This window comes from Nyctereutes procyonoides, unplaced genomic scaffold (genome assembly GCF_905146905.1).
Source record: "Nyctereutes procyonoides isolate TBG_1078 unplaced genomic scaffold, NYPRO_anot_genome, whole genome shotgun sequence".
Classification (NCBI taxonomy): domain Eukaryota; kingdom Metazoa; phylum Chordata; class Mammalia; order Carnivora; family Canidae; genus Nyctereutes; species Nyctereutes procyonoides.
In genome coordinates this window covers 510,178-535,262 of record NW_026575152.1, presented here as the reverse complement: position 1 = coordinate 535,262, position 25,085 = coordinate 510,178, and the positions used below count along the sequence as shown (strand labels likewise).

Sequence of the window (25,085 nt, the reverse complement as noted above, 5' to 3'; positions counted from 1 at the left end):
TTCCATTCCCCTTTGTGGTCTCCAAAATGACCTATCATATTCACAAACTAAAACAACTTTTAAATGTACATGGCAATACACGTGCAGGAAGATGTTCATGATAGCCATCTTTATCAACTGCATCTATTTTATATGAATTTCTAATATTACCTGTGACTATCATATCTATAGTGCATGGCTGATGGGAATGCCCTTGACTATTCTGTGAGGGAGAAGGTGCAGGGAGTATTTCTAAATCTCTCAGGAAAGGCTCAAAAGTCATCTTGATGCCTAGTAATTCACCATGCAGGGACAGAATTCCTCTTCATGAGTCCTACCACACACTTTTTCTAGATCAAGCACACTTGAAACATCAGTCTTAGAAACATTTTTCTAGATGTCTCCTTGGGCAAGGAAAACAACTGCAAAATTAAACTGTTGGGACTATACCAGAAGAAAAAGCCTTTCTCACAGCAGAGGAAACCATCAACAAAACAAAAAGGCAACCTACTGAAGGATAATACCCAAAATATATTTAAAAAGCTTACACAACTCAACACTTAAGTAAATAAATAGATAAGTAGTTCTTAAAAGACCAAATAAATATTCTAAAGAAGTTCACAGCAAAAGACCTGAAGCTGACTTTGACCTAATTTACTCAGCTGAGGCCCAGAAGGGCAGGTTTGAGGGCAGATGAAGTATAGAGGACATACTGAAGCATCCTCTCCATCCAGGGGGCCTCCCTTGGGAAACTCTCCTCATATCCACAAGTAAAAAATCCTATCCCTCTGTCTTCCCTGGTATCCTTCAGATTTGTTGGCCTCAGAATGCAGGCTTCTGCTGTCTTGAGAAAGAAAAAACTCTGGCACTTTGAGAAGGAAGACAAAATCATGTTACTGCTCCACCAGAGATTGCTGTGGTTGAGTTCTTTCTGATTGACCCTGCCCCAGAATTTATACTTTTAGGCTGCACAATCTAATCTTATATGAGAAAATCACATTTCTTCCACTAACATGACTTTGATCTTATCTTTTTAAAATAAAGAAGTTAACATTATTGGGCTAAAGAACATTAAGCTCTTCCCTGAGCCTGTTTTCAGTAAGTAGTGACAACCCTCATGTACTTAAAATAGCTCTCGCTGAGTCTTCAGTAGGGATGGAGCCATCTACAATCCAAATTTTCTTCTGACATGAAGAAACGTTAGAGTCTTGCTTGCCCCTATCATTGATCCTTGAAACCCTTATATTTCATCAGACTTTCTGCCTAAACCTGTGTCTAAGAGTGTTTGGAAAACTTCAATGAGGAGAAGGAGCTACTAAAATGCAGAATGTGGTTTCTCAAAGGACAAGTGGCCATTGGCTATGCTTCAAATAGGAAGATGGGAAGCCTTTCTGTAGTGCTTATTCCATTCCCTTATAAGTAGAGCATACAAATCCTCCTTTATGTAGAAACTCAACCCTTGAGAGAAAAAAATAAATTTTGTTTTTGGTGTTAACATTCAGTATTACCAAGGGTGACTATTCTCTCCTTGTTCTAGTGCTTTATCTTTTCCTTAGCTACTAAAATCATGAATTCTATTATATTTTTTTAATCATTTCAGTTAGGAGAGTTAGCTGAGCAATTTTCTTCACCATTTCAACTTGCTTCTGAAATTTGAGTCAGAAATCACTCATCAAATGAACCACTACTTATTTGCTCTGTTTCCACATTGCTCAGATAAGTATTCCTTTCAGGAACAGACATTCCACTTTGTACCATGTCCTATGTGTACCAGAATTATGGAGTATAACTTTAGCTTTTCCAAATATTTTACTTCAATTATATTTATTTGGGTTTTCTTTTCATTTGCATTGCCTCTGAATTTATTTATTTTACATCCATGGCAAAATGTCTCTTTAAGCAATTCACTGGTGGTCTATTAAAGCTTTTGCACCTGATTTCGTTGCAGGGGAAATTTCCAAAGCTCCCTTAAAATTAGTTGTTGTGGTTTTTTTTTAAACTACAATATATTGCTGCCATGATTAGTCACCCACAGAATGACTGGTAATATACAATAAAAATCACACTTTTATAAAATGCTTAGTTTAATGGAAGTGCTGGCTTTTCAAGATGAAAGCATATTTCTAGTAAAAAAGAGTAGTCAAGATACATTAGCCTCATTGCTGTTCTCCAAATGCTGGACTATATTCTGAGTTTCAAAGATGAATTTAAAGAAAAATTATGGTGGACACCTGGGTAGGTCAGTGGTTGAATATCTGCCTTCAATTCAGGGCATGATCCCGGGGTCCCAGGATCAAGTCTCACATCGGGCGCCTCCACGGGGAGCCTGCTTCTCCCTCTGCCTATGTCTCTGCTTCTCTCTGTGTCTTTCTCATGAATGAATGAATGAATAAATAAATAAGAAAAATTATGGGAATCGGCAACATGTATTCTAAATGAGTTAAAGAAAGAAGTAAAATTTTATAACACAATGCTACAATGTGAACATTTTCTAAGTATTAGAAGAGACTAAAGAGGCAGCTGAGTTTGATCTTGACCTTGAAGGGAAAGAATTCACCAGTAGACAAGGAGACATCTTGTGCAGAGCAAATACCTACCAAAGAAGGAATGATGAAATGGCCTGTTTGCCCTAAAATGGAGGTATGAATGAGGCAAAAGTTTATCTTTGAGAATGGAAAAAAATTTAGGCCAATTTTTTTAAGGATCTCAAATGCTACGGAGTTGGTGATTTTTTTCTAAAGGCAATGGGGTATATAGGAAGTATTTAAATAAGACAGGGATAGGCTCAGACATATATCAGAAAGAACACTTTAGCTATAGTACAGAGGATGGATTAGAGGTAGGTTAGAGATAGGGAGAAGGCTTAGAAGTAATTCTCTAAGGGCGCCAGATGGCTCAGTCAGTTAAGCGTCCAACTCTGGATTTCCAATCAGGTCGTGATTTCAAGGTCCTGAGATGGAGCCCCGAATCAGGCACCAGGCTGAGCATGGAATCTGCTTGGGACTCTCTCTCCCTCCTTCTCTGCCCCTCCTCCTGCTTGCACTCTCTATGTCTAAAATGAATAAATAAACTCTTTTAAAAAATAAAGAATCCTCTCATAGAAAGGATGAGAGAATTAGCAATGAGAGGACGAAGGTAGTGACAGATTTGTAAGATTCAGGAAGTAAAATATACAAAAGTTGTTGAGAGATTAGATGGGGTAGGGACTTTGGAGAAAAAGGCTATGAGTGAGGAATCTGAAATGAATTTAATTGGTGGGAAATATAAGGAGATAGAAATTCCAAAATTTATAACAGAGCCTGATAGTAATAATAAAAATAATAATAAGATTCATAATTGCAACTACCAGTCAAGGAGCACTTCTAGAGTGTTCAGTACTAAGGTAAGTGTCTTGTATCAATATCTATGTCAAACCTCCACATGCCTTATTATAAAATTATTATTTTGCCTATTTAATAGGGAAGTGTGTTGCAATTTATAGGAAATTAAATAACTTATCTAAGGATTGAGACTTAAATCTTTGCATCTTAAAACCCAGATTCGTTGAAACTAAGAGTTTACCCAGTGCTGGCTGTTGGCTGTACCTCTCAGAGGCAGGCCTACCTTACCTGACCACCTTAGTACACTTTTCCACACTTACCTCTTCTTCTTAGGTCTTTTTTTTTTTCTTCTTAGGTCTTAATGAACGCTCCATCTCAGTCTAGTGGAACATTATTTGACATATTAGTCAGTCTTTTAAGTTTTAAATTCTGGAATACTTTTTTTTTTTTTTTTTTTTTCTGAAAAACCTGCCTCTTAGCTCACCAGGCTCTCAGCTAATAAAACCAATGAACAACAATGGGCACCAGGCAGGCTTTGAATGTGGTTACTGATGGCCTTCTAGACCTCAACGATATCTTCTCCTTTGGTAGATGTTGAAATCAGCATCCAGGAGAAGAAACTGTGGGAGAAAAAAAACCTGAACTGAGTTGGAAGACATTTTTAATACATCCTTGCTTGTTTATCTCTCTTCCACTGTCAGCCCCTTTGCCTAAAGCATCTAGAACCACATTCTAGAACCTAAAGCATCTATCAACCACATTCCATTTTTCTCCCCCTGAAGAAAAATCCCTTCTGATGTGATAACTTAAGTTGATTTGTTCCATTCCATTAAAAATGGAATTAGACTTACAATTACCTAGAGCTAGAGCTGGCAACCATCTGTTGGAGAGCATTCCACAAAATCAAGCTGAGATGCTTAAAAAGAAGAAAGAAAATGAAAATTGAAGAGATTTATGAGTGTTATTTTATTTTATTAAAATATTATTTATTTATTCATGAGAGACAGAGAGAGAGAGAGAGAGAGAGAGAGAGAGAGAGAGAGAGACAGGCAGAGGGAGAAGCAGGCTCCATTCAGGGAGCCCGATGTGGGACTCGATCATGGGACTCCAGGACCTGGGCTGAAGGCAGGCACTAAACTGCTGAGCCACCCAGGGATCCCCATGAGTGTTATTTTAAAGTTTATATGGGTAAGATCTATTCTCTCCTTAAAGAAAAATAGGTAAAAATATGAGTGAAAATTCACTGCAAAGGGAATAGGCATTAGATTTTCAACTAGTTAACAATTTTAGAAATGTAAGGTAGTAAGACATTCAAAGTTATGACCATTCACAGTCATTGGTTTATAAAATTTTGTATTTCCTTAAATAGGGCATTAGGAGATGAATCATTATAATAATAATCTCCATATAAAACAATAGAGGGGCACCTGGGTGGCACAGTCAGTTGAACATCTGACTCTTGGTCTCAGCTCAAGTCATGATTTCAGGATTGTAAATTCAAGCCCCTAGTCAGGCTCTGTGGTAAGTGGAGAGTCTACTTGAGGATTCAGTCCCTCTGCCCTTCCTCTGCCCCTCCTGTTCATGCTCTCTCTCTCCTACTCTCTTTCTCACACTCACTAAAATAAATAAATAACTTTTTAAAAAATTAAAACAAAATAAAAATAAAGCAATGGATAAGTTGATTGAATGCTGATGCAACAGGTCCGCTTGTCCTCACCCTTAGACACTCTTATTCTTTCCATTTATATATTAGAGAATTCAGGTAAACAGAGGTTAACATCACATGGCCCACAAATCTGCTTGACTTTAAAATCTAACTTACCCAATGTCAAAGCTGTCACAAATATCTAATATCAGAGTATCACATGTGTTGAAATTAATTTTCTATGCTTGAACAGTTTAAGTGTTTATTTTTCTCATGGAAAGAGTTGGCAATCAGCCTAGATCCACCCACATTCCTAAAATTGACTTGACAGAAGTGCCCTAAATTACAGTTTCTAAGTATATGTAATGTTCATGCAAATAACTAACTACCACTTACCTATCAGATCTCAGTATTCTTTAGTATTCATGGTTGCTAGTAGTATAGGACACCAGAAGGAATAAAAGTATAAATCTGAAAACATGCTGGGAAAACAAGGCTTTTTAGATTGGCAAACTATTTGCTTTCTTTTTTTATTCACCACTTACACAGCTATAAACCCTCTTTTTTTTTTTTCTTACCCTATGTGCATGAGTGGGGATATGAGATTGGGAAAGGAGGATTCAGGTCTAACACATCTGCAGAATGATCATTTGCTGAGTTTTATGTGGGTAAATGTGGGTTTTGTGTGACTAAGTGGAGAAATGGAATTTATTAGTATGAGTTAACTCTTTTCTAGAATGCTCTAGATTTTTCCATTTCTTCTGTGGCCTGGGTATGCATTGTGAATTTTAAAAAAGAAATGACATGGGCAGCCCGGGTAGCTCAGCAATTTAGCGACACCTTCAGGCCAGGGCCTGATCCTGGAGACCCGGAATCGAGTCCCATGTCAGGCTCCTTGCGTGCAGCCTGCTTCTCACTCTGCCTGTGTCTCTGCCTCTCTCTCTCTCTCTCTCATGAATAAATAAATAAAATCTTTTAAAAAATTTAAAAAAATAAATGACAACATTTGCCATGGTAAATTAATTTATATATTAGGTACCTATTAATTATTTTAGAATTGTTTTGCATTTAAAACAATGATCTGGCAAAACAAAACAGTAATTTGGCATATCTAAATAATACTCAGATGTTGAATTTCAGATACAATGCTTTTGAGGATTACCACTTGTAGAACAATTTGCTAGATTTCTTTTAGGGGTTCATAATATAGGCCATACTATTTCTGCTGATATTACTCTAAAATCTTACTAGCATGAAAATAACAAAATAACCACATAAAATGAGCACTCCCTTTCTGTGCTGGGCTCCTAAAACAGCCTTCACTTTCTGAAATAAGCTGTTTGTGCTCACTTCATTTTGCATCATTTTATTTTTGTCACCTGTGATGCTATCTCTGTGTACTATAATGGAATGATGCTGAATCAGACAAGCTATAGTTTTTATTGTAAGCATATCTCAAGGCAAATTTATAAGCTGAACTTTATCAGAAATGAAGTTAGAGGGAACATGCCTTTGTTCTAAGTTACAAAATGCTTCTGCTGTTCTGAATTTGAAGTATGCTGAAAATAAAATACTTTCTTCTCTGACATCAAGAATTTCACATTGGCAAAATATTAAGAATTCCTTTAAAATTTTTATTGTGTAGAAATTAGTTTCACTAACAAAAACTATGTGTATTATGATTCTATATTCAAGTTGTAAAGCTGATATTGAAGGTGATGTTATGCTGCAGAAACCTGATTATATTAATGATCCTAACATTTGATTTCAATTTTCTTTTCATGAAAAGCTAAGAAGGAGTGTTAATTTATTTAACAGTATTCTACTGGTATGACTACTTGGGCAAACAAGTTATATATTTAGGTATAGGCATACAAAAATTTTACCTCTTCATTATGAAATCACCACCACCAAATTGAAGGTTTCTGAAAGTTATAAGAGAGATTGATTGCTGAACTTTCTAAACAGCAAGTGGCCAACAATCCTTTCCTGGGAGGGTTTTTGATGAACTGTGACGTGGCCTTCCCCAGCGATAAGACCTTTTGGTTCTAGTAGGTGGAAGCTTCATACAACTACCTAGCATAGGCCTTTGTATTTTTAATATAGAACACATGAGGGCTGTTATTATAACCTGCATTGATAATAGCTCATTTCTTTTTCCCATGTTACTGCTTTAGAGCATCCTCCACTAAACAGTGGGAAATATGTTAAAATGTTAATATTTTGAATAGCTTCATTCCTACCACTGGAAACAGCAGTAAATGAGAAGTAAATTGTCACTGGAAACAAAACTCTTATTGCCATTCTGTTAACAAGATAATTATGGGATGTCCCAGGAGCAAATGCTCAGTTCCTCTAGTATGAGGTTGCACCCTAGCTACATGTAGCTTGTTTTTATTCCTGCTTTTGCCCTCAATTATTCTTCATACTGTCACCTTATCTTTTTATAAATGGTAGAATTAATTTAATAGTTGTAGAATATCCCGGCAAATTTTTCCTTGCAAATAGTAATTTTTAGATGCATCCTTTTATGCAGCAGGAGTACAGAACAAAAAGGAATTATCATGGTAGTTTTCATAGAGTAAATGATACACATCAACAACCTAAAACTCAATAAAATGTAGATTAAATTTTGCTGAAATTACCATTAGAAATTGGCACAAATCCTCCTTAGCAAACACAGCCCATAATTTATCGTTTGCAGTACAGTTTTGCACATGATGGAAAGTGGTGACCTGCAAGAGTATTCCCAATACTCTTGCCCAATGTTAGTGTTGTTTGCAAAGGCCCCCAGGAAATCATTAGCAAACTCCCATCTAGAAACAGATCAAAAGGTCAGAGGTATACATAACGTGAGATTCATGACCCATGGTTGTGGAGGGCTGTGAGTATTCTTGTTCAAAATATGGTATAGTGTTTCAAAACATATGCTGCCATTCTCAGAGGTTAGGAGTCTGAATATGGCAGCATCTAATTGTGAACACTATGCCAAAGACACACTTGTTCTTAAACCTCAGCCATTAGCATTGAGCATCTGCATAAACTCAAATGAGTTTCAGTAAAACAGTAATTGGTTCTCCAGGTTAGAAAGTATAGAGTGGCTCAGAAACTTAAATGTAAGGAAATTGACCACCAATTTAGAGGTGAATAACCTGGGACAAGTAGATACTATCTATAACTCAGAGATCGATGTGAAAATCCTGAGCATTATTCTGTAAAAGAGAAAGCTGAAAATAAATTCAGCTCTCGAGAAGCATGACTTTTATTCTATTTGAATACAAATAGAAATCTCTCTCTCCTTCTCTCTTTCACACACACACACAAACTTAAAGCAAATATAGCAAAAGAAATATAGAAATAAGAGGTGGCATCTTAGTATAGTAAAAATACTATAGCCTTTGAAGCCAGTCAGATCTACATTTGAATCTTATCTCATCCCTTGCTGACTGAGCCACAAAGCAAATCCTTTATACTCTCACCCAGAGTTTTCTCATCTATAAAATGGGTGAAATAGTTCTGAGAAATTAGGCATTGCTATGAGAATAAGGTACATCAGATGCTAGTGTGTATGTGGTAGCCACTTAGCTAAAGTGACTATCATAAATACTAATTTTTAAGTATACACTTGACCTCAAAACATATTTATACAAAATGTAATTATTTTATCAAAATATTTAAGCATTGCCACCTAAAAGAACATAGGCTTAAGGCTTATGACATATGGAATTTTTAAAAACTAAATGATTGTGATTATCTAGCAATTTAATTTAATTTGCTTTTGCTTTGATGGGTTTGCTAGGTTTAGTTTTGTGTTTGGTGTTTTTCACAGTGAAGGTTCACAAAAAGAAGCATTGCCTTGCCACTAGAAATTTTCATTTTTCTTTCAGTTATGATTTTGTCTTGACATCCATATTTATGGTATTACTCTCTGCTTCCTATAACTTTTTTTTTTTTTTAGTTGAAAATACTCAGTACACTTTCTTGTATCTTTCTTCTCTTCTAATGATGAAGATCTCTCCAGGACCTTTCCAAGCAAACAGACATCCCTTACGGCACAGTACTGGATTCTGCAGTATATGAACATGTTCGCATGAAGGGAATGAATCCTTTTGAAAGGGACAGCATGTATTCCCAAATGTGGCGGATGATCAACAGAAGCAATGGATCAGAGAATAACGTTCTGGAATCCCAAGCAGGCATTCAAAAGGTACTGGTCATTGTCCTTCATTCACAGTCTATTTAGCCTCCCAGATTGGAATTGCTACATTGAGATTAGTTTATTTCTTTTTCAAAATTTTTAACTTTGATGTACAGTTTGCAATTAAATTATACCTCCTATTGATTTAAAGAAGATTTTGAGTTGGCAGAGTGCTTATGGAGAGGGAATTCAAAGCCTTCTGTGCTGTGTCTAATAGATCGGTCTCCAGTGGAATAACAAAGCTTGAAAACATGAGCTAGTATTTTGTTCGGAATGGGTCAGGGACTTATGCACATGAAGACTAAACATTTGGAAAAAGGTTTTTACAAATCCTCTTCCAAGTATCATTAGGGTTATCCAATTCTTTCAAATTACTTGGGGTATTTTTTATACTGCATTTGTTTTTAAATGAAAACCTTATCTTTACTTATGTTTATGTGGTGGGTAAAAGTTAATCTTGTCAACAAAAAAGGTCCTGCAAATGTCTCTTTCTATTCTAAAAGTGAAAATCTTTTTTTTTCTATCTTATTTTAAATAACCATCATTTAGAAGTTATTTTACCAATAATAAAAAAAAGGCTTAGGGAGAAGTCTTTTGTGTAAAACATGAAGCTATTTTTTTTATTCTGGGCTGTGGTTTATAAACACATATACAGAAGTAATTCTTTCTTCCTCAAGCCCCATCAATCTGCATGAGAGAACTGAATGATTTTTGTTTAAAATTATCCCACTGGCTAGCACAGCGAAAATCACAATGGTTGACATTCAATAAATAATTGTGGGATGAATGAAGGAATGTCAATTACAGCAACAAAGGTGGTATACACTTTTTCTCTGTAACCTTCAGCAGCAGAATAATTTGGACCGCATGTCTGAGTTCCTTGTTCAGAGGGCAGACTTATTAATATGTTGAAGAATGTTTTGATGGCTATAAAAAATATTCTGACACAGGTTCTAACATTATTCTATGCCATTTCATATGATGTTCTTTATCTGCTGCTGCTATTATTATGGTTCCTTAGAGTAAGCATAGTTGACATCATTATTTTAAACACTGATAAGGCTGATATAAACCTCTTTCTAAGTCCTAATGATGCATTAGGATATGAATGTCCTTGAAATGTAAGCAATGTCCTCTAACTCCTTCACCCTTTTTTATATTAATCTAGGTGTCCTTGGACCCAAATATTGAGCCTAAAATCCACTGGGAGAATGGGTGGGTGAGAATGGGTGAGTGAGTGGACCTATATGTTGTCTGGAGAAGATGGAAGAATAGACATTTTAGGCTTTACTAGGTACTCACAGGACTTGAATAAATTTAAGCCTCAGAATAAGAGTACTTAAATGGTTTTTGGAAGAGTACTTTCCTTCATATAGTTGATTAAGAATTTTGTTTTGTTGACGCTAAATATAGTTTATATTTCTATTCCATTTTATAAGCCAAAGCTCTCCACACTTTATAAACTCTTTCTATACCATACCATTCCAGAGAAAATTCACTTTTTTTCCTCAAGCAGATATACAGTTTCTTAGAAAATATTTTAAAAAATATTCACTCATCCATAATTTGTTTATTCATTTTTTTCATACAATATTTGCTAAGTGCCGATTATGTATCAAACATTCATCTAGGAACTGTAGATAACTCCACCACAGAGAAATGAATAATCACTGGATCTGTGAAATATAGAGTCTGGTAAGAGAGATAGAAAAGAAAACTAAAATACATAATCAAACAAAATGGTTTAAATCATGATAAATGCTACAGAAAGAAAAAAAAAACTTTGGTGCTCTTATAGAAATTAAAGAAAACGTCTATTTAAAGAATAGTGATTAAATATGGTTCCCTGAGGAGATAAAATATTAGTGATGACCTGCCTGATCGGGAACTGTTCCTGTAGAAGAGAGGGTAACAGGGCATCCAAACAAAGCATAGCCTAGGCAAAAGCCTGAAGGTACATTCAAGAAACTAGTTTAAAAATCAATGTGAGGGAATCCCTGGGTGGCTCAGCAGTTAAGCGCCTGCCTTTGGCCCAGGGTGTGATCCTGGAGACCTGGGATCAAATCCCACCTCAGGCTCCCTGCATGGAGCCTGCTTCTCCCTCTACCCGTGTCTCTGCCTCTCTCTCTCTCTCTCTCTCTCTCTCTCTCTCTCTCTCTCTCTCTCTCTCTCTCCCCCCCTCCGTGTGTCTCTCATGAATAAATAAATAAAATCTTTGAAAAAAAAATAAAAAATAAAAATCAGTGTGAACTGGAACATGTCAAACGAGAGAAGGGAATAAGGTTAGTAGGCAGAGGATAGATCATGAAGTACCTTGTTGCCCTTTGAAAGGAATCTGGATTTTATTTGAATGGCAAAAAATGCTACTAAATTAAGCGAATGTTGTGATTCGTTATCACCTTTCAAAAAGGTCACTGTAGCTGATGTATAGGGATTGGTTAAGAGGATGCAGAGTGGAAATAGTGAGACCTTAAGAGACTCTTGTAAATTTCAGAGGTAGCCAGTCAAGTAGATACATGTAGACAAGGTCTTGCTTCATTCTTATGTTCTTACACACACACATTACACACACAGCCCATATACCTTACATTCTCTGTAGGTGCAAACTGAGTACACTTTCTATATCCTTGTATTTCCAAAGTAAAAAATAAATCCCAAGGGTATAGAATATCAAATGCCATGTAGAAGCTTTAAATAGTCATATATGTGTTAAGATATACATATATATCTTCCAAGGTCTTCAGTATTGTCTAAGAAAACCTCTCCTTTTCAAAGTATGTACATATAGTTTCCTACATTTTCTATTCCTGTTCTTTTTTACCTTAATGTCTTTTAACCATATAGAATATAATTTGACATTTGTGGTCATATAAAAAGAAATTATAAATATCCACACTAAGAAAATTTCAATCTGAGATTCTATGAAATAAAAGTGTTTTAGACTAGGCTATTGATAAGTTTGCATTATGTGCTAAGAAATTTAGTTAATTCTTCTGTAGCTTTTGTCATTTTTTTCTTTAAACATGTGGCTATTCCATCACCCTTCAACTTGGGTTAGTGTTTCTAGTGCTGTTATTAAATGTCATACATTTTTTAAAAAGTCTATTACGAAGAAGAGAAAGAACCCTGTTCTGAGAGAAAGGGGGCAAAAACCATCTGGTTTTCTCTTCTGGTTCTTCCAGTTCTTAGGTGTATAACTTTGGGCAAGTAACTTGTCTTCTTTAAGATTCACTCTACTCATCTGTAAACTTATCACAGTATGGGAATTAAAAGTCTGCAAAAGACATGTGTACCTGGGTTTGAATAGAGTTCATTTTTAAAACTAAAATGTGTAAATGTAACTAACTACTAAAAGTCTGTGGGACCCAGGATTTTTTTCATGTTGATAAGAATTCCTGCATCACATGTTTTTTATATGTATCAAATATATGTTATATTTATAATATAAATATATACATGTGGAAGCATCAATAAATAGTATGATTAGAGTCATAAACTCATAAGATGATCCTTTATATTACCTGAAAATGTGTAAATGTGAACACTTTGTAACTACAAAGCTTTATTATTCAGTATTTTCTAAGGTTAAGTTAAAATTTTAATATAATGAAAAGGATATTTAATAAAAAAAGAATAATTTCTATTCCTTGATAGTCTACTGATAAAGTGAACTCATAAGTTTAAAACTGCAAATCATGTCACCTAGTATTATACTTATTTAGTTTTCTAATTTACTAAAGTTTAAAACTGCAAATCATGTCACCTAGTATTATACTTATTTAGTTTACTAATTTACAAATCATGTCACCTAGTATTATACTTATTTAGTTTTCTAATTTACTAATTTACTAGGATAGTGAAGAATATCCTTATGACTTCATAATGGAAGATATCAAAGTGAAATTTGCTTGTTGTATATATTCTTTCAAACAAAATCAGACAGCTGAAAACTGATTAGATGGAAAAAATCAGTAGTAATAATAAAGTGTATTTTGTTTCTGTTTGCAAGGTTTTGGCCAGCTTCTATTAAAACACAAAACCAACCAACCAAAAACCAATAACCTTCTCACCTGCTAAAGCTCACTGGGAGTTTATAAGATTGAGAACTATAACACATGAAATGTAGTTGTGGATTCTTGCTTGAGCAACTAGTCTTGCACATCTCACACAGCAGCTTCCTCTTTCTGTCATTAGTTTCTAATTTGTTCAGGCAGAAAAGACCTTAGAGGTCTTCTAGGTCAACTTTCCACAAAGGCCAAACTTCTTCTACAGTGTCTTTGACAAGAGTTCATATATATAGTAACTGCCTTCCAGCAAAGCCTGCATCACTGTGCAAACAATCCTTACAATCTAATTATAACTTTAAACAGATACCATTAATGTCTCAGGTTGTGTTTGTTCTTAATTATGCTATACTAGTATCATTAAGTTTCTCTTACTTGAAGGTAGATCTTCATCCCTTCTAATATTGTTCTGTTCACCAAAGAAAGCTGTATAAATGAGATTAAGTAAATTAGTTCTGATCTGCTATTCTTGGGAGACATTGACCTGTATCAGACTAGCCTAATTAAACTAGGACAAATTTGATTCTCTTCCCAGAGCTTTTTGCAGATTTGCAGAGGTAGAAAAAAATGTATATGACAAATATAACAGAAAATTTTAGTGCATTCATTCAACAATCATTTATTAAGTACTCTCTATGTACCAGCCAGGATTCTGGTCGCTGAAGTGAACATAAATGAAAGCAAAATGCCTTCACAGAGTTCACATTCTAATGGAGGAAGCAGACAATAAATAAAATATGTTGTATTTCAGTAGTGATAAGTGTTAAAGACAAAAAGTAGGAGAGGTAGAAGGGGGACAGGAAGGAGATGGTCTGCCTTGTTAGATCAAATGACCAGGGAAGGCATAAGGAAATAACATTGGAATAAAGACATGAAGAAGATGGGGGAGAAAAAAAGAATTGTATATCTGGGTGACATGTTTTCAGACAAAGGGTTAGCCAAAGCAAAGGCCCTGAGGTGGGAGCATGCCTGGATGTCCTAGGACTGTGAAGGAGGCTTGTGTAACTCAGAAATAAGATGTAATATCAGAAGTGTAACAAAGTCAGAAAAGTAGAGGGCCAGGTGGTAGAGGAGAAGGAATATTATATAGGGCCGTATTACTTACAGCAGAATCCTGTAAAATCAGCATCACTTGGGAGCTTGTTAGAAGTACAGACTCTTCAGCCCCACCTAAACCCTTCTGGATGTAAATCTCAGTCTAAGAAGATTCCCAGGTGGTTCATATGCATGCTAAAGTCTGAAAATGGTAATACAGGGCTGTATAAAACATTCTAAGTGGGCTTTTACTCTATGGGAGATATGATACTTAGGAAGGTTTGGAACAGAAGAATAACACAATATAACTCTTAATTTGGCAAATCACAGGTAAAGATCTGAGTAGGAATGAAGAAACTGGGCATAATACTGAAATAGAGAACTTTCTGGTTATTTATAAGGCAATACTTATTTCCTGATAACCTATTAAACTCAGGTGGTAAAGAACAAATTATTCTAAAACCCTAGCCATGAGGATTACTCAAGAAGGAAAGAAAATGAGGATTGGTAGGATTAAAATCCTAGCCAGAGTATCCCAATGGTAACTGCATAATACCTCAGACTACATAGTTCAAAGAGGATATTTAAAAAAAAAAAATCTGATGGCTACTATGGCAACAGGGAAGCGAGGGATGGTGTTGGCAGCAGTAGTTTTCAATCAGAAAGATAGCATCAATTTGCAAAGCTAATTAGGCCACACAAGTCCCAGAGCAGTATGGGGAAAGAGAAACTGACAAGGTCCAGGTGTGGAGCAAAGCCACTGGGCTCAGGCCCCAGCTCTAATGCCAGCTGGAAAACTGGAGTATTGAAATAAAAGCCAAGACAAAAGATTGGTCATGTCAAATGGGCCAATATCAAGGATTTTTAAGGACTGGCATAGAAAGACGAATTCTAGACCCTGTGAAGTGATGAAGTAAGCCTATCCTCTTTATTGATCTGTGACTGAAAAAAACTGAGCAGATTGAACCTGTTGTTTTATTTATTCATTCAACACACATTCAGGGAGCACCTATTTATCAGGCATTATTCTGGGCATTGGGAATTAAATACAACAAAGAAAGTCCTTGTCCAAATGGAGATTATACTGTAGTGGAGAGAAAACAATAGACAAGCACATAAACATGTGCTATGAAGAAACATTAGAAAGGCAAGAATGAAAGAAAGCAGAGGAGGAAGAAGGATGTTGCCATCACACATAAAGTGGTCATAGAAAGCATCTCTGAGAAATTACATTTGAGTAGAGATCTGAAAGAGGACAAAGTATGACCCATGAAGGCTGTGGAGAGACAGCGAGGACAGGAAGTGCTCCAGGCAGAAGGAATATTACTGCAAAATTCCTGAGGCAGTGGTAGCTTGTCACGATGGAGAGAAATGTCAAGCAAGACCAATGTGGCTGGAGAAGGGTGGGTAGGTGGGTAGGGTTTGCAGAAAAGAGGGGTAGGAAATAAGGCCACAGTGGAAGTTAGGATAGTGGCCTAAAAATGTTGAAGCATGGAACCCATTAAAGTTCTAATTGTACCTTTTTCTTTTGTTGAGATATAACTGACATATGACATAGTTTCAGACGTACAACATAATGATTCTATGTTTTTGTGTATTGCAAAATGACCACAATAAGCCTAGTTAATATCAGTCACCATTGTTACAGATTTTCTTTTTGTGATAAGAACTTTTAAGATCTATCTACTCTCTTAGCAACTGTTACATATGCAATGTGGTATTATTAACCATATCACCATGCTGTACATTACATCCCCATGGCTTATGTATTTTATTAATAAAAGTTTTACCTTTCAATCCCTTTTACCCATTTTATCCTAATTGAGGAATGAAAGGCATTTGAATGTCTTAAATCGCTTCAAGTGATTCTGATTCACAATAAAGGTTGAAAATCACTGATATATTGGAGTCATTTAAATAAATTTGAGTTTTGAATAATTCTGAGGTTGCGAGTAGGAGAATGACATGAGGTGACTTACTTTTCAAAGGTCCATTCAAGGTGCTATGTGGAAGATAGGGGAGGTCAAGGCTAGAAGCAAGAAGAGTGAGATTACTGTAATAATCTAAGTGATACATGATGGTGGATGGACCAGAGTGCTTATATTGGAAGTGGGAAAAGGTGATTAAATTTGGATATATTTGTTGTGCACAAGTTTGTGAATCTGAGAAACCACCAAAGAGCTGACACCGATGAAAACACAAGAGGCTTTATTTACAAGCTCGGGCTTGGGTCCAAGTATACCCGACACAGCGACACAGCGGAGCAGGGACTTGGACCCCAATCTTGGTTTCAGTTTAGTTTTAAGGGCTGGTCTAGGGGACCTCCAGAAGGGGTGGAGGAATTTCTCAAGTTCTGTTTATATTCTGATATGGGGCTTTCAAGGGCATTGAGCTCTGTTCTTATTCTAATATGGGGCTTCCTGCCACTGGCTTGGGCTCTCTTCTCATTCTAATAGGGGCTTCCTGCCCTTGGCTTGGGCTCTGTTTTTATTCTAATATGGGGCTTTCTAGGACCACAGCTTTCTAAGCTGTAAACTGTTTTTTTCCTGTAACTGAAGGAATGTAAATTTCAGGTCTTATTCACAGGGGCCTGGGATGGCTGTACTTGTGCTAACACTGAACTTAAAGTGGAATGGCCTTAATTTTCTCGGCCTCCACATATTTTGAAAGTATCTCTAACAGATTTTCTAAAAAGACTCAGTTGGGGTATGAAAAACAAAAGTTAAAAATGAGTCCAGTGTCTTTGGCCTAAGTAGTTTTAAGAATGAAGTTGACTATTTTGAGGTTGAAAACGCTATAAGGAAGAGCAGATTTGAAAAGCCAAATGAAAATTTGCCTTTGCATGATTCTTAATATGAAACGTTTATTAATTATCCAAGAAAGCTGCTTTCTATATACGAATTGAGTGAGAAAAAGTTCTAATTGGAGATGGGAGATTACTAGCATAGAGTCTGTATTTAAAGTGGTAAGACTTGATGATATCAGTGAAGATGTGTGCCTATCTAGAGAAGAAAGCTATCTAAAGACTAATCCCTGGGACAATTTAGGATTTAGAGGAAGGGAAGTTAAAAAGGATATAACAGAGTCAAGGAAGGGTCAGCCTGGGAAGCAAGGGCAAAACCAAGAGTGTTTGTTTAGGAGCCAAATGAAAAAGTGTTTCAAGGAAGTTCAAATCATCAACTCTGTCAAATGATGCTAATGGGTGAAGTATGGTGAAGACTGAGAATTAGTGATTTATTTGGCAACCTGCAGTCACTGGTGACCTTAACAAAAGCAGATCTGGTAGGAGGAGAGGAGAAGGAATAAGAATTAGATTGGAGGGAAAAATGAATGAGAAGAGAGGCGGTGGAAATTACAAGACTAAGTACTTTTATTTTTTATTTTAGTTTTCTTATTCAAGTATGATTAACATAGTGTTATTAGTTTCAGATGTACAATATAGTGATTTGACAACTCTATACATTACTCAGTGCTCATCAAGACAAGTGTACTCTTAATCCCCTTTATCTATTTCACATGCCTTACCCACCTTTTCTTTGGCAACCACTCATTTGTTCTCGAGATTTGAGTCTGTTGTTATGGTTGTTTTTCTTTTTTTTCTTTGTTCATTTGTTTTGTTAGACTGGGCACTTTTTAAAGGTGTTTTGTTGAAAGGAAATGCTTAGTAATAGTGGGAAGGGTCCTAGAGTGTGCTGTGAAGTTTGGGAAAAATTTCCTATGAAAAAAGATATGTACAATATCTGTATACTAATGGAATACTGCAGTAGAGAGGGGGAAAACTCATGGTGCCGGAGAGAGACAGGAGAACTGCTGGAGATCTGTCCTTGAGTAAGTGATAAATAATGAAATCTAGTGCACAAGTAGAGGTTTGGAATTAGTAGCACAGTTCATTCATAGTAAGAAGAGAGAAGGTAGACCATATGGGCATACATGCAGATAAGTTGGAAGATCATTTTTGATTGTTTACATTTACTCAGAGAAATAGGAACCAAGACCATCACTCAAGTCTAAGCAACAGGATAAAGATTCTGGAGATTTAAAGAGAGAGAAGATAGGAATGGTTGTTCTGGAGAATGGAAGGGACAGTAGGCTAGTGAAATCTAATGGTATTCCTGGAAAAGATGAAAGGCTCTTTTGCAGTAGTCATCATGACTATAAATTGAAACCAATCAGCATGATTGTGGGCTTTGCTGTAGCCATCTTCAGCTGCCTAAGTATAAACATGGAGTCCACAGAGAACAGATTTCACCAGAATTGATGTTTACCAGATAAGCATGATAGAAAGCAATGGGGTGAGGGAGTTGAGAATATATGCAAAGAAGTGATCATTATTATGAATCATGGAATCTCAGCTGTTTAGGAGGAAAGTAGTGACCCAGAAGAGATTGAGGATGACATGAACAATGGACTGTTGGTCTGAATGAGACTAAAGAACTGTAGGAGTCCATGAACCAGAAGAACAGGGTTGGAAATAATACAGAGCTGGTTCCAAGATGATATATTTGAAATAGAGATGATGAAGAGAGTGCTAGTATTGGAAATGATATGACATGGGAGTGGGTGGCTAAGGTAGGAGGAAAGACACAATCCTTGGAGAAGAAGAAGCCAAGTACTGGAAAAGGATGTCTATGTGAATAATCGAATCACCAAGAATAACCCTAGAACTAGAATTTGAGAGAATGACAGGGAGCTAAGTGATAAAATCTTTGAGCAATGCTGGTGTGACACAGAGTCAGCAGATGACTACATTAGGAATGAGTGTAGTCTGATAGCATAAAATTCAAATCCAAGGCTCTAGAAGTAGTTCAAGGGGCAAGGAGGACACCTACCCATGATCTAGCACCAGTGATATGAATGTTGTATAAAATAAAAATAGCCACTATTTGAGAAGACCAAAGACAATCTGCGGAAGAGAAGCAAGTTCTACTCAGCAAAAGAAGGTTAAAGGAAATTTCAAAACAAAACAAGAAACAGATTGAGGATTTAGGCAGGGCTTGGGACAGTCTCAGTTTTGCCAGGTGTCCTACTGTTATTATTAATAGCAGACTGTGATATTATGACATAAATAAGAAATATATATATATATATATATATATATATATATATATATATATATATTTGGTCTTCCTCCTATTTCTGGCACAAAGCTCCTAAAACCTTTGAAATTTTTTAAGTGTTGAAAGCAACCATGGTGCCTTTTATTATGTTAATGAGGGTGACTTTTGGATTATACCCCCCTGGTTGGTTAGGTGGGGACCGAACCAGATGATCAGAGGGTTGGGACTTTCAGTCCCATCTCCTAGGAGGGGAGAGGGGCTGGAGATTGAGTTTAATTACCAAATGGCCATTGATTTAATCGATTATGCCCATGTAATGATGCTCCATAAAAACCCAAAAGGACAAGGAAAAGGTTGTTGGAACCAGTCAGAAACACAGATAACAACCTGGAGTTGCAATTGGCTTCTGAAGGGAGGGTACAGTTTTGAGGGACTGAACCCTTAACCTGTAGAATCTGCTGATATTTCCTATAGCCAGTGTCAGAATTGAGTTGAATTGTAGGATGCCCAGCTGATGTCTGGGAATTGTTGATATGGCACCCCCACCCCAACGTGTCAGAATTGGTCCCAGAATCTTAAAACCCCTTCACTCAAGATTATTCCCATCAGAGGGCACCTGGGTGGCTCAGTCAGTTAAGCATCCGACTCTTGGTTTCAGCTCAGCTAATGATGTCTCAGGTCATGAGAATGAAGCAAGCAGGAACCAAATTATATAAAAGAAAAAAGGCTGTAGTAGAAAACAAATTTCATCTGTTATAGGTTTACATATAGTAATTCCTGGTTTTATGCCTTTCAAACTTATGAACCAAATTGGTCATATTCTTTTTTCTGATTGTTCCATTCCCCTTCCAGAAGTCCTGCCAATGCATTTTTAATGCTTGGGATTGGGTGTTTTTATTTTTTTAAGATTTTATTTATATATTTTAGAGAGAGAGCATGGGCAGGGGGAGAAGTAGAGGAGAGAAGGAGTGAGGGGAAAGAATTTCTAGCAGACTATGTGCTGATCATGGAGCCCAACTTAAGAGCTCAATTCCATGAGATCGTGACCTGAACTGAAACCAAGACCAGAGGCCCAACCAACTAAGCCACCCAGGTGCCCCTATTATTATTATTTTTCTAAACTGATTTTTGTTTCTAATAATAATATCATGGATGTTTGAAGTCAAAATTAGGTATTTTCTCAAAGGGTAAAGGAGAAGTCCAAAACTACATACTTATTAAATAATCAAAAGCATTTTAACTTGAAATAGAGTATGTTAGATCTTAACAGCACACAAAGTAAAATGAAAACTAAAAAGATTTTTTTTCTAGATGCCAAGAAAAAAAAAGGGATTCTGTAAATTAAAGTGAAAATTATAAAGTGGTGTCTTGTGTATATAAAGATGATAGTACTAAACTGCCATTAACAGAGCATGTAATTTTAAAATTGCTTTTTTATATAATGATTTAATCCATGATGAAAGCCAGACCTGCTCCAATTCTTCTTTTAATTAGCTACATTCAACTCCAGTTCATCTACTCATTCACTCATTCCTTTAATAACAAATGTTTATTGTGTGGCTGCTACGTATTAGAAACTATGAGAGGCACAGAGGATGCAGAAATGGATTAGTCCAGTGAGGGCAGGGCAGCAAAATGCAATATAGTAGCTAATCTACAGAGAAATGTAGAGATGACAAGAGAACACAGAGAAAGGGAATTTACCATAGCCTGAGGGATGAGGCTAGTTCAAGAGCCTCTAGAGGAAGCCTTCCAAGAGGAAGTAATGTTAATCTTCGAGTAAGTAGTATTTAATTAAGTAAAAGAGAGATAGGAGCAAGTAGGATAAGGAGACAGCCTGAACAAAAACATGGAGGTGAGCAAAACACAAAACATGCAGGAAATAAAAAGTAATTTCAGTTAGATATAAGGTGCTTAAGGGGCACCTGGGTGGCTCAGTTGGTTAGGCATTTGCCTTTGGCTCATGATCCTGGGGTCCTGGGATGTAGCCCTGCATCAGGCTACTTGCTCATCAGGAAACCTGTTTGTGCTCTCTCTCTGTCAAATAATTAAATAAAATCTTTTAAAAACTTTAAAAAAGGGATCCCTGGGTGGTGCAGCGGTTTGGCGCCTGCCTTTGGCCCAGGGCGCGATCCTGGAGACCCGGGATCGAATCCCACATCGGGCTCCCGGTGCATGGAGCCTGCTTCTCCCTTTGCCTGTGTCTCTGCCTCTCTCTCTCTCTGTGACTATCATAAATAAATAAAAATTGTAAAAAAAATAAAAAAAAACCAAGCTTTTAAAAAAAAAACTTTAAAAAAGATATAAGGTGCTTATATTGGTCAAGTTTATCTAAAGAAAAAGAACAATATATATATTCATATGTTATGTTCATATATTTGTGTGTGTATATGTGTGGGTACACATTTATATACAAGATGAGATTTATTATAAGGAATTGGCTCATGCAATTATGGAGGCTGACAAGTCCCACCATCTGCTGTCTATAAGCTTGAGACCCAGGGAAACTGATGATTTAAATTCCAGTGTGATTCTGAAAGCCTGAGAACTAGGAGCGCTAATGGTATAAATCCCAGTTCAAGAGAAGAAGCAGACTCATGTGCCCTGGGCTGAAAGTGGCACTAAACCGCTGAGCTACCCAGGCTGCCCAACCTTGGTTTAGTTCTTATTCACAACAAAGTTTCCCAAATTGGAAAATGCTCATACATTTGAAAAATTTCTACTGGGGGGATGCCTGGGGCTCAGTGGTTGAGCATCTGCCTTCAGCTCAGGTTGTGATCCTGGGGACCTGGGATTGAGTCCCACATCAGGCTCCTGCAGGGAGCCTGCTTCTCCCTCTGCCTATGTCTCTGCCTCTCTCGGTGTCTTTCATGAATAAATAAATAAAATCTTTAAAAAAAAAAATTCTGTTGGAAAAATGCACAAAAGTAAAAAAGTATAATTCCACCATAATTTGAAAATCACCTCACTCTATCCATCCAGTTCTACTGTCAGTTAATCTCCATTAAAACAGCAGGGTGCACATCTTTATGACTTTTTTCTTTATTTAGTGGGCACATGTATGTATGCAGTTTTTCGCTTGGTTTCCATTTGAACTTTTTTTTAAGGAAATGTTCTCTGCCTTTGTCTTTACCAATTTCTGTCATTAACATCTTTCAGATTAGCATATATATTTATATATCATTATAATATCTTCAAAATATTCTATAAACTATTGTAGTTGACCAAATCATTGCCCTTGATGAACACTTTGAATGTTTCATGTATTTATCTCCTGTAAGCAGCTGTGATAAACATCTATTTTTATATATTTATTATTTTCTTTTGTAAATACAGCCATAAAAGGAGGATTCTGAGTTAAGGAATATATACTTTTACAAATTGAATAACCACTCTCAAATTCATGTCTGGAAATGGTAAACCTGTTTCTACTTTCAATACAAAAGAAGTTGTTTTCCCATTTTCTCACCTGGAATTGACAAAAGTGAATGATATTATTCTTTTATATTTTCAGTTTTGCCAAAATAATGAATGAAAGGTATCTCCTTTTTATTTTTACTTTTCTGATTATAGTTTAAACATTTTTTTCAGATGTGTACTACTTCTATACATCATATTTATATTGTGAAATTATTTCTTTCATACTTTTTTATTGATTTGTTATTGTCAATTTTAATATCCCTTTTAAAAAGATGAATAATAGTACTTTGGGGTTTGTTTTTCTTTTTTTGTTTCTGTTTTTGTTTTTGTTTTGTTTTGTTTTGTTTGGTCACTCTACCTTTCACCCTCCAGACTTTTCTTATCCTTGTCCATGGCCACATTTATACCAACAGTTAAACAGATGCACTGGCAAGCAAACACAATTTGGTCAGGCCCTAATATAAATCCACATGCCCAAGTGTACACTTCATAAGACAACATTTCTTTTGCCAGACAGTACTTTCAAAGAGCAGCATTTACTTTGTGAAAAATGGGAAAAACTAACTGATTTTGTAAATATGCCTCTAAGCTGGCAACTCTTTGCAATCTTCCCTCTTATCCCTAAGAATATTAACATAAATAAGAATTTTATAATACTTAGTTCCCTAGTAACAGATATATGCTGAGAAGGCTCCAATTTTTTGTGATTTTTTTTTCTATAGCAAAGATATTGGACTTTTGTGCCGACATATTTGTTTCCAATACATTAAGCTATACACCTTTAACATATACTTTGAATTTTTAGTTTCTCATCAAACCCTCCTTCCCTCAGTAGGAGAATTAGCAGTCTATATGGGTTTTATTTGCATTCCTGTGAGTTCCAAATCCTGGTTGTCCTTTCATATCCTCAAAGGACTCTCTCTCCTCTCACTCTGATTTATGTGCTTAGTGTTCTATTGTGATTTTCTGCTTCTCAACTACTGAATTCAATTCTTCTACTAAAGCTTAAATGCCATGATTACTAATGTATCCTCCTGCTTTAATATTTCGCAGATTAACTGAATACTAATACTTTAGTATTCTTGAATACTAAAGCTTCTGATTACAGATTCTTCCTTTCTTGTTAAATATCCATAACACTATTATTTTTATTTTAAATCAACATGTTTTGTAAACTCCTTTAGGGCTCTCCCATATGGCACCAACTCAGTCTAAGAGATAATAAAATAAGTAAAATTTCAATGCCTTGATAGTTTTGGGGGGCAATAAATATATTATACATTTAACAAAAAACCATGTTTGCTAGAAAATAGCCCATTCTTTCAATTTTCTCTTTATTTCTCCTATTACATATATTAAAAACAGGAATTCAAAAAGTACAAAATAGGTTTTAAAACTCTATAACTAAGGGTAGAGCTTCTCATTTTATGTCAGAAGGAATTAGTTTATAATACAATCTATGTCATGTTAATAGTTTCATATTGAACATTCAACATACAATTTTTTTTAAAGATTTATTTATTCATGAGAGACACAGAGAGCGAGAAAGGCAGAGACACAGGCAGAGGGAGAAGCAGGCCCCATGCAGAGAGCCCCACGTTGAACTCCATCCCAGGTCTCCAGGATCACACCCGGGGCTGCAGGCGGCGCTAAACTGCTGCGCCACTGGGGCCACCCTCAACATATAAATTTTTGTTGAAACTTTATATTTTATTTATTTCAAATTGTAAAATACATGTAATATAAAATTTACCACCTTAGCCATTTTTCTTTGTATGGTTTAGTGGCATTAAGTACATTAGCATTATTATACAACCATCACCATGATCCATCTCCAGAACTCTTGTCATCCTGCAAAACTAAAATTCTATACTCATTAAATAATAGCTTCCTATTCCTCCTTCCCCCAAATCGCTGGAAACCACCATTCTGCTTTCTGCTTTTATGAATTTGACTACTTTAGGAACTTCATGTAAATGGAATCATACAGAATGTGTCCTTTTTTTGTGACTATTTCACTTAACATGATGTTCTCATGGCTCACCATGTTGTATGTCCGAATCTCCTTTCTTTTTTAAGGGTAAGTAATATTTCATTATATGGATATACATTTTGTTCATCCATTTATTTGGTGATAGGTACTTAGGTTTCCTCCGCTTTTTGGCTATTGTGAATAATGCTGCTAATGAACACAGTTGTAAAAATATATTTGAGTCCATTTTTTTCAATTCTTTGAGGTATTTACCCAGAAGTGGAATTGCTGGATCATATGGTAATTCTGTTTTTTAAATACTTTAAGGAATAACATTGTTGTCCATACCAGCTGTACCATTTTATGTATCTACCAGTAGTGCACAGGGTCCAATT

At 36.0% G+C, this 25,085-nt stretch overlaps 1 protein-coding gene across 1 annotated transcript in view; it reads left to right on the top strand.

Moving 5' to 3' along the window:
* Positions 1 to 25,085, top strand: part of GRID2 (glutamate ionotropic receptor delta type subunit 2) — a 1,428,782-nt gene that overhangs the window by 1,216,911 nt on the left and 186,786 nt on the right. The window contains exon 13 of the mRNA XM_055313240.1: positions 8,956 to 9,151. Coding sequence (XP_055169215.1) covers positions 8,956 to 9,151 — 196 coding nt within the window. The remainder of the gene's footprint in view (positions 1 to 8,955; positions 9,152 to 25,085) is intronic.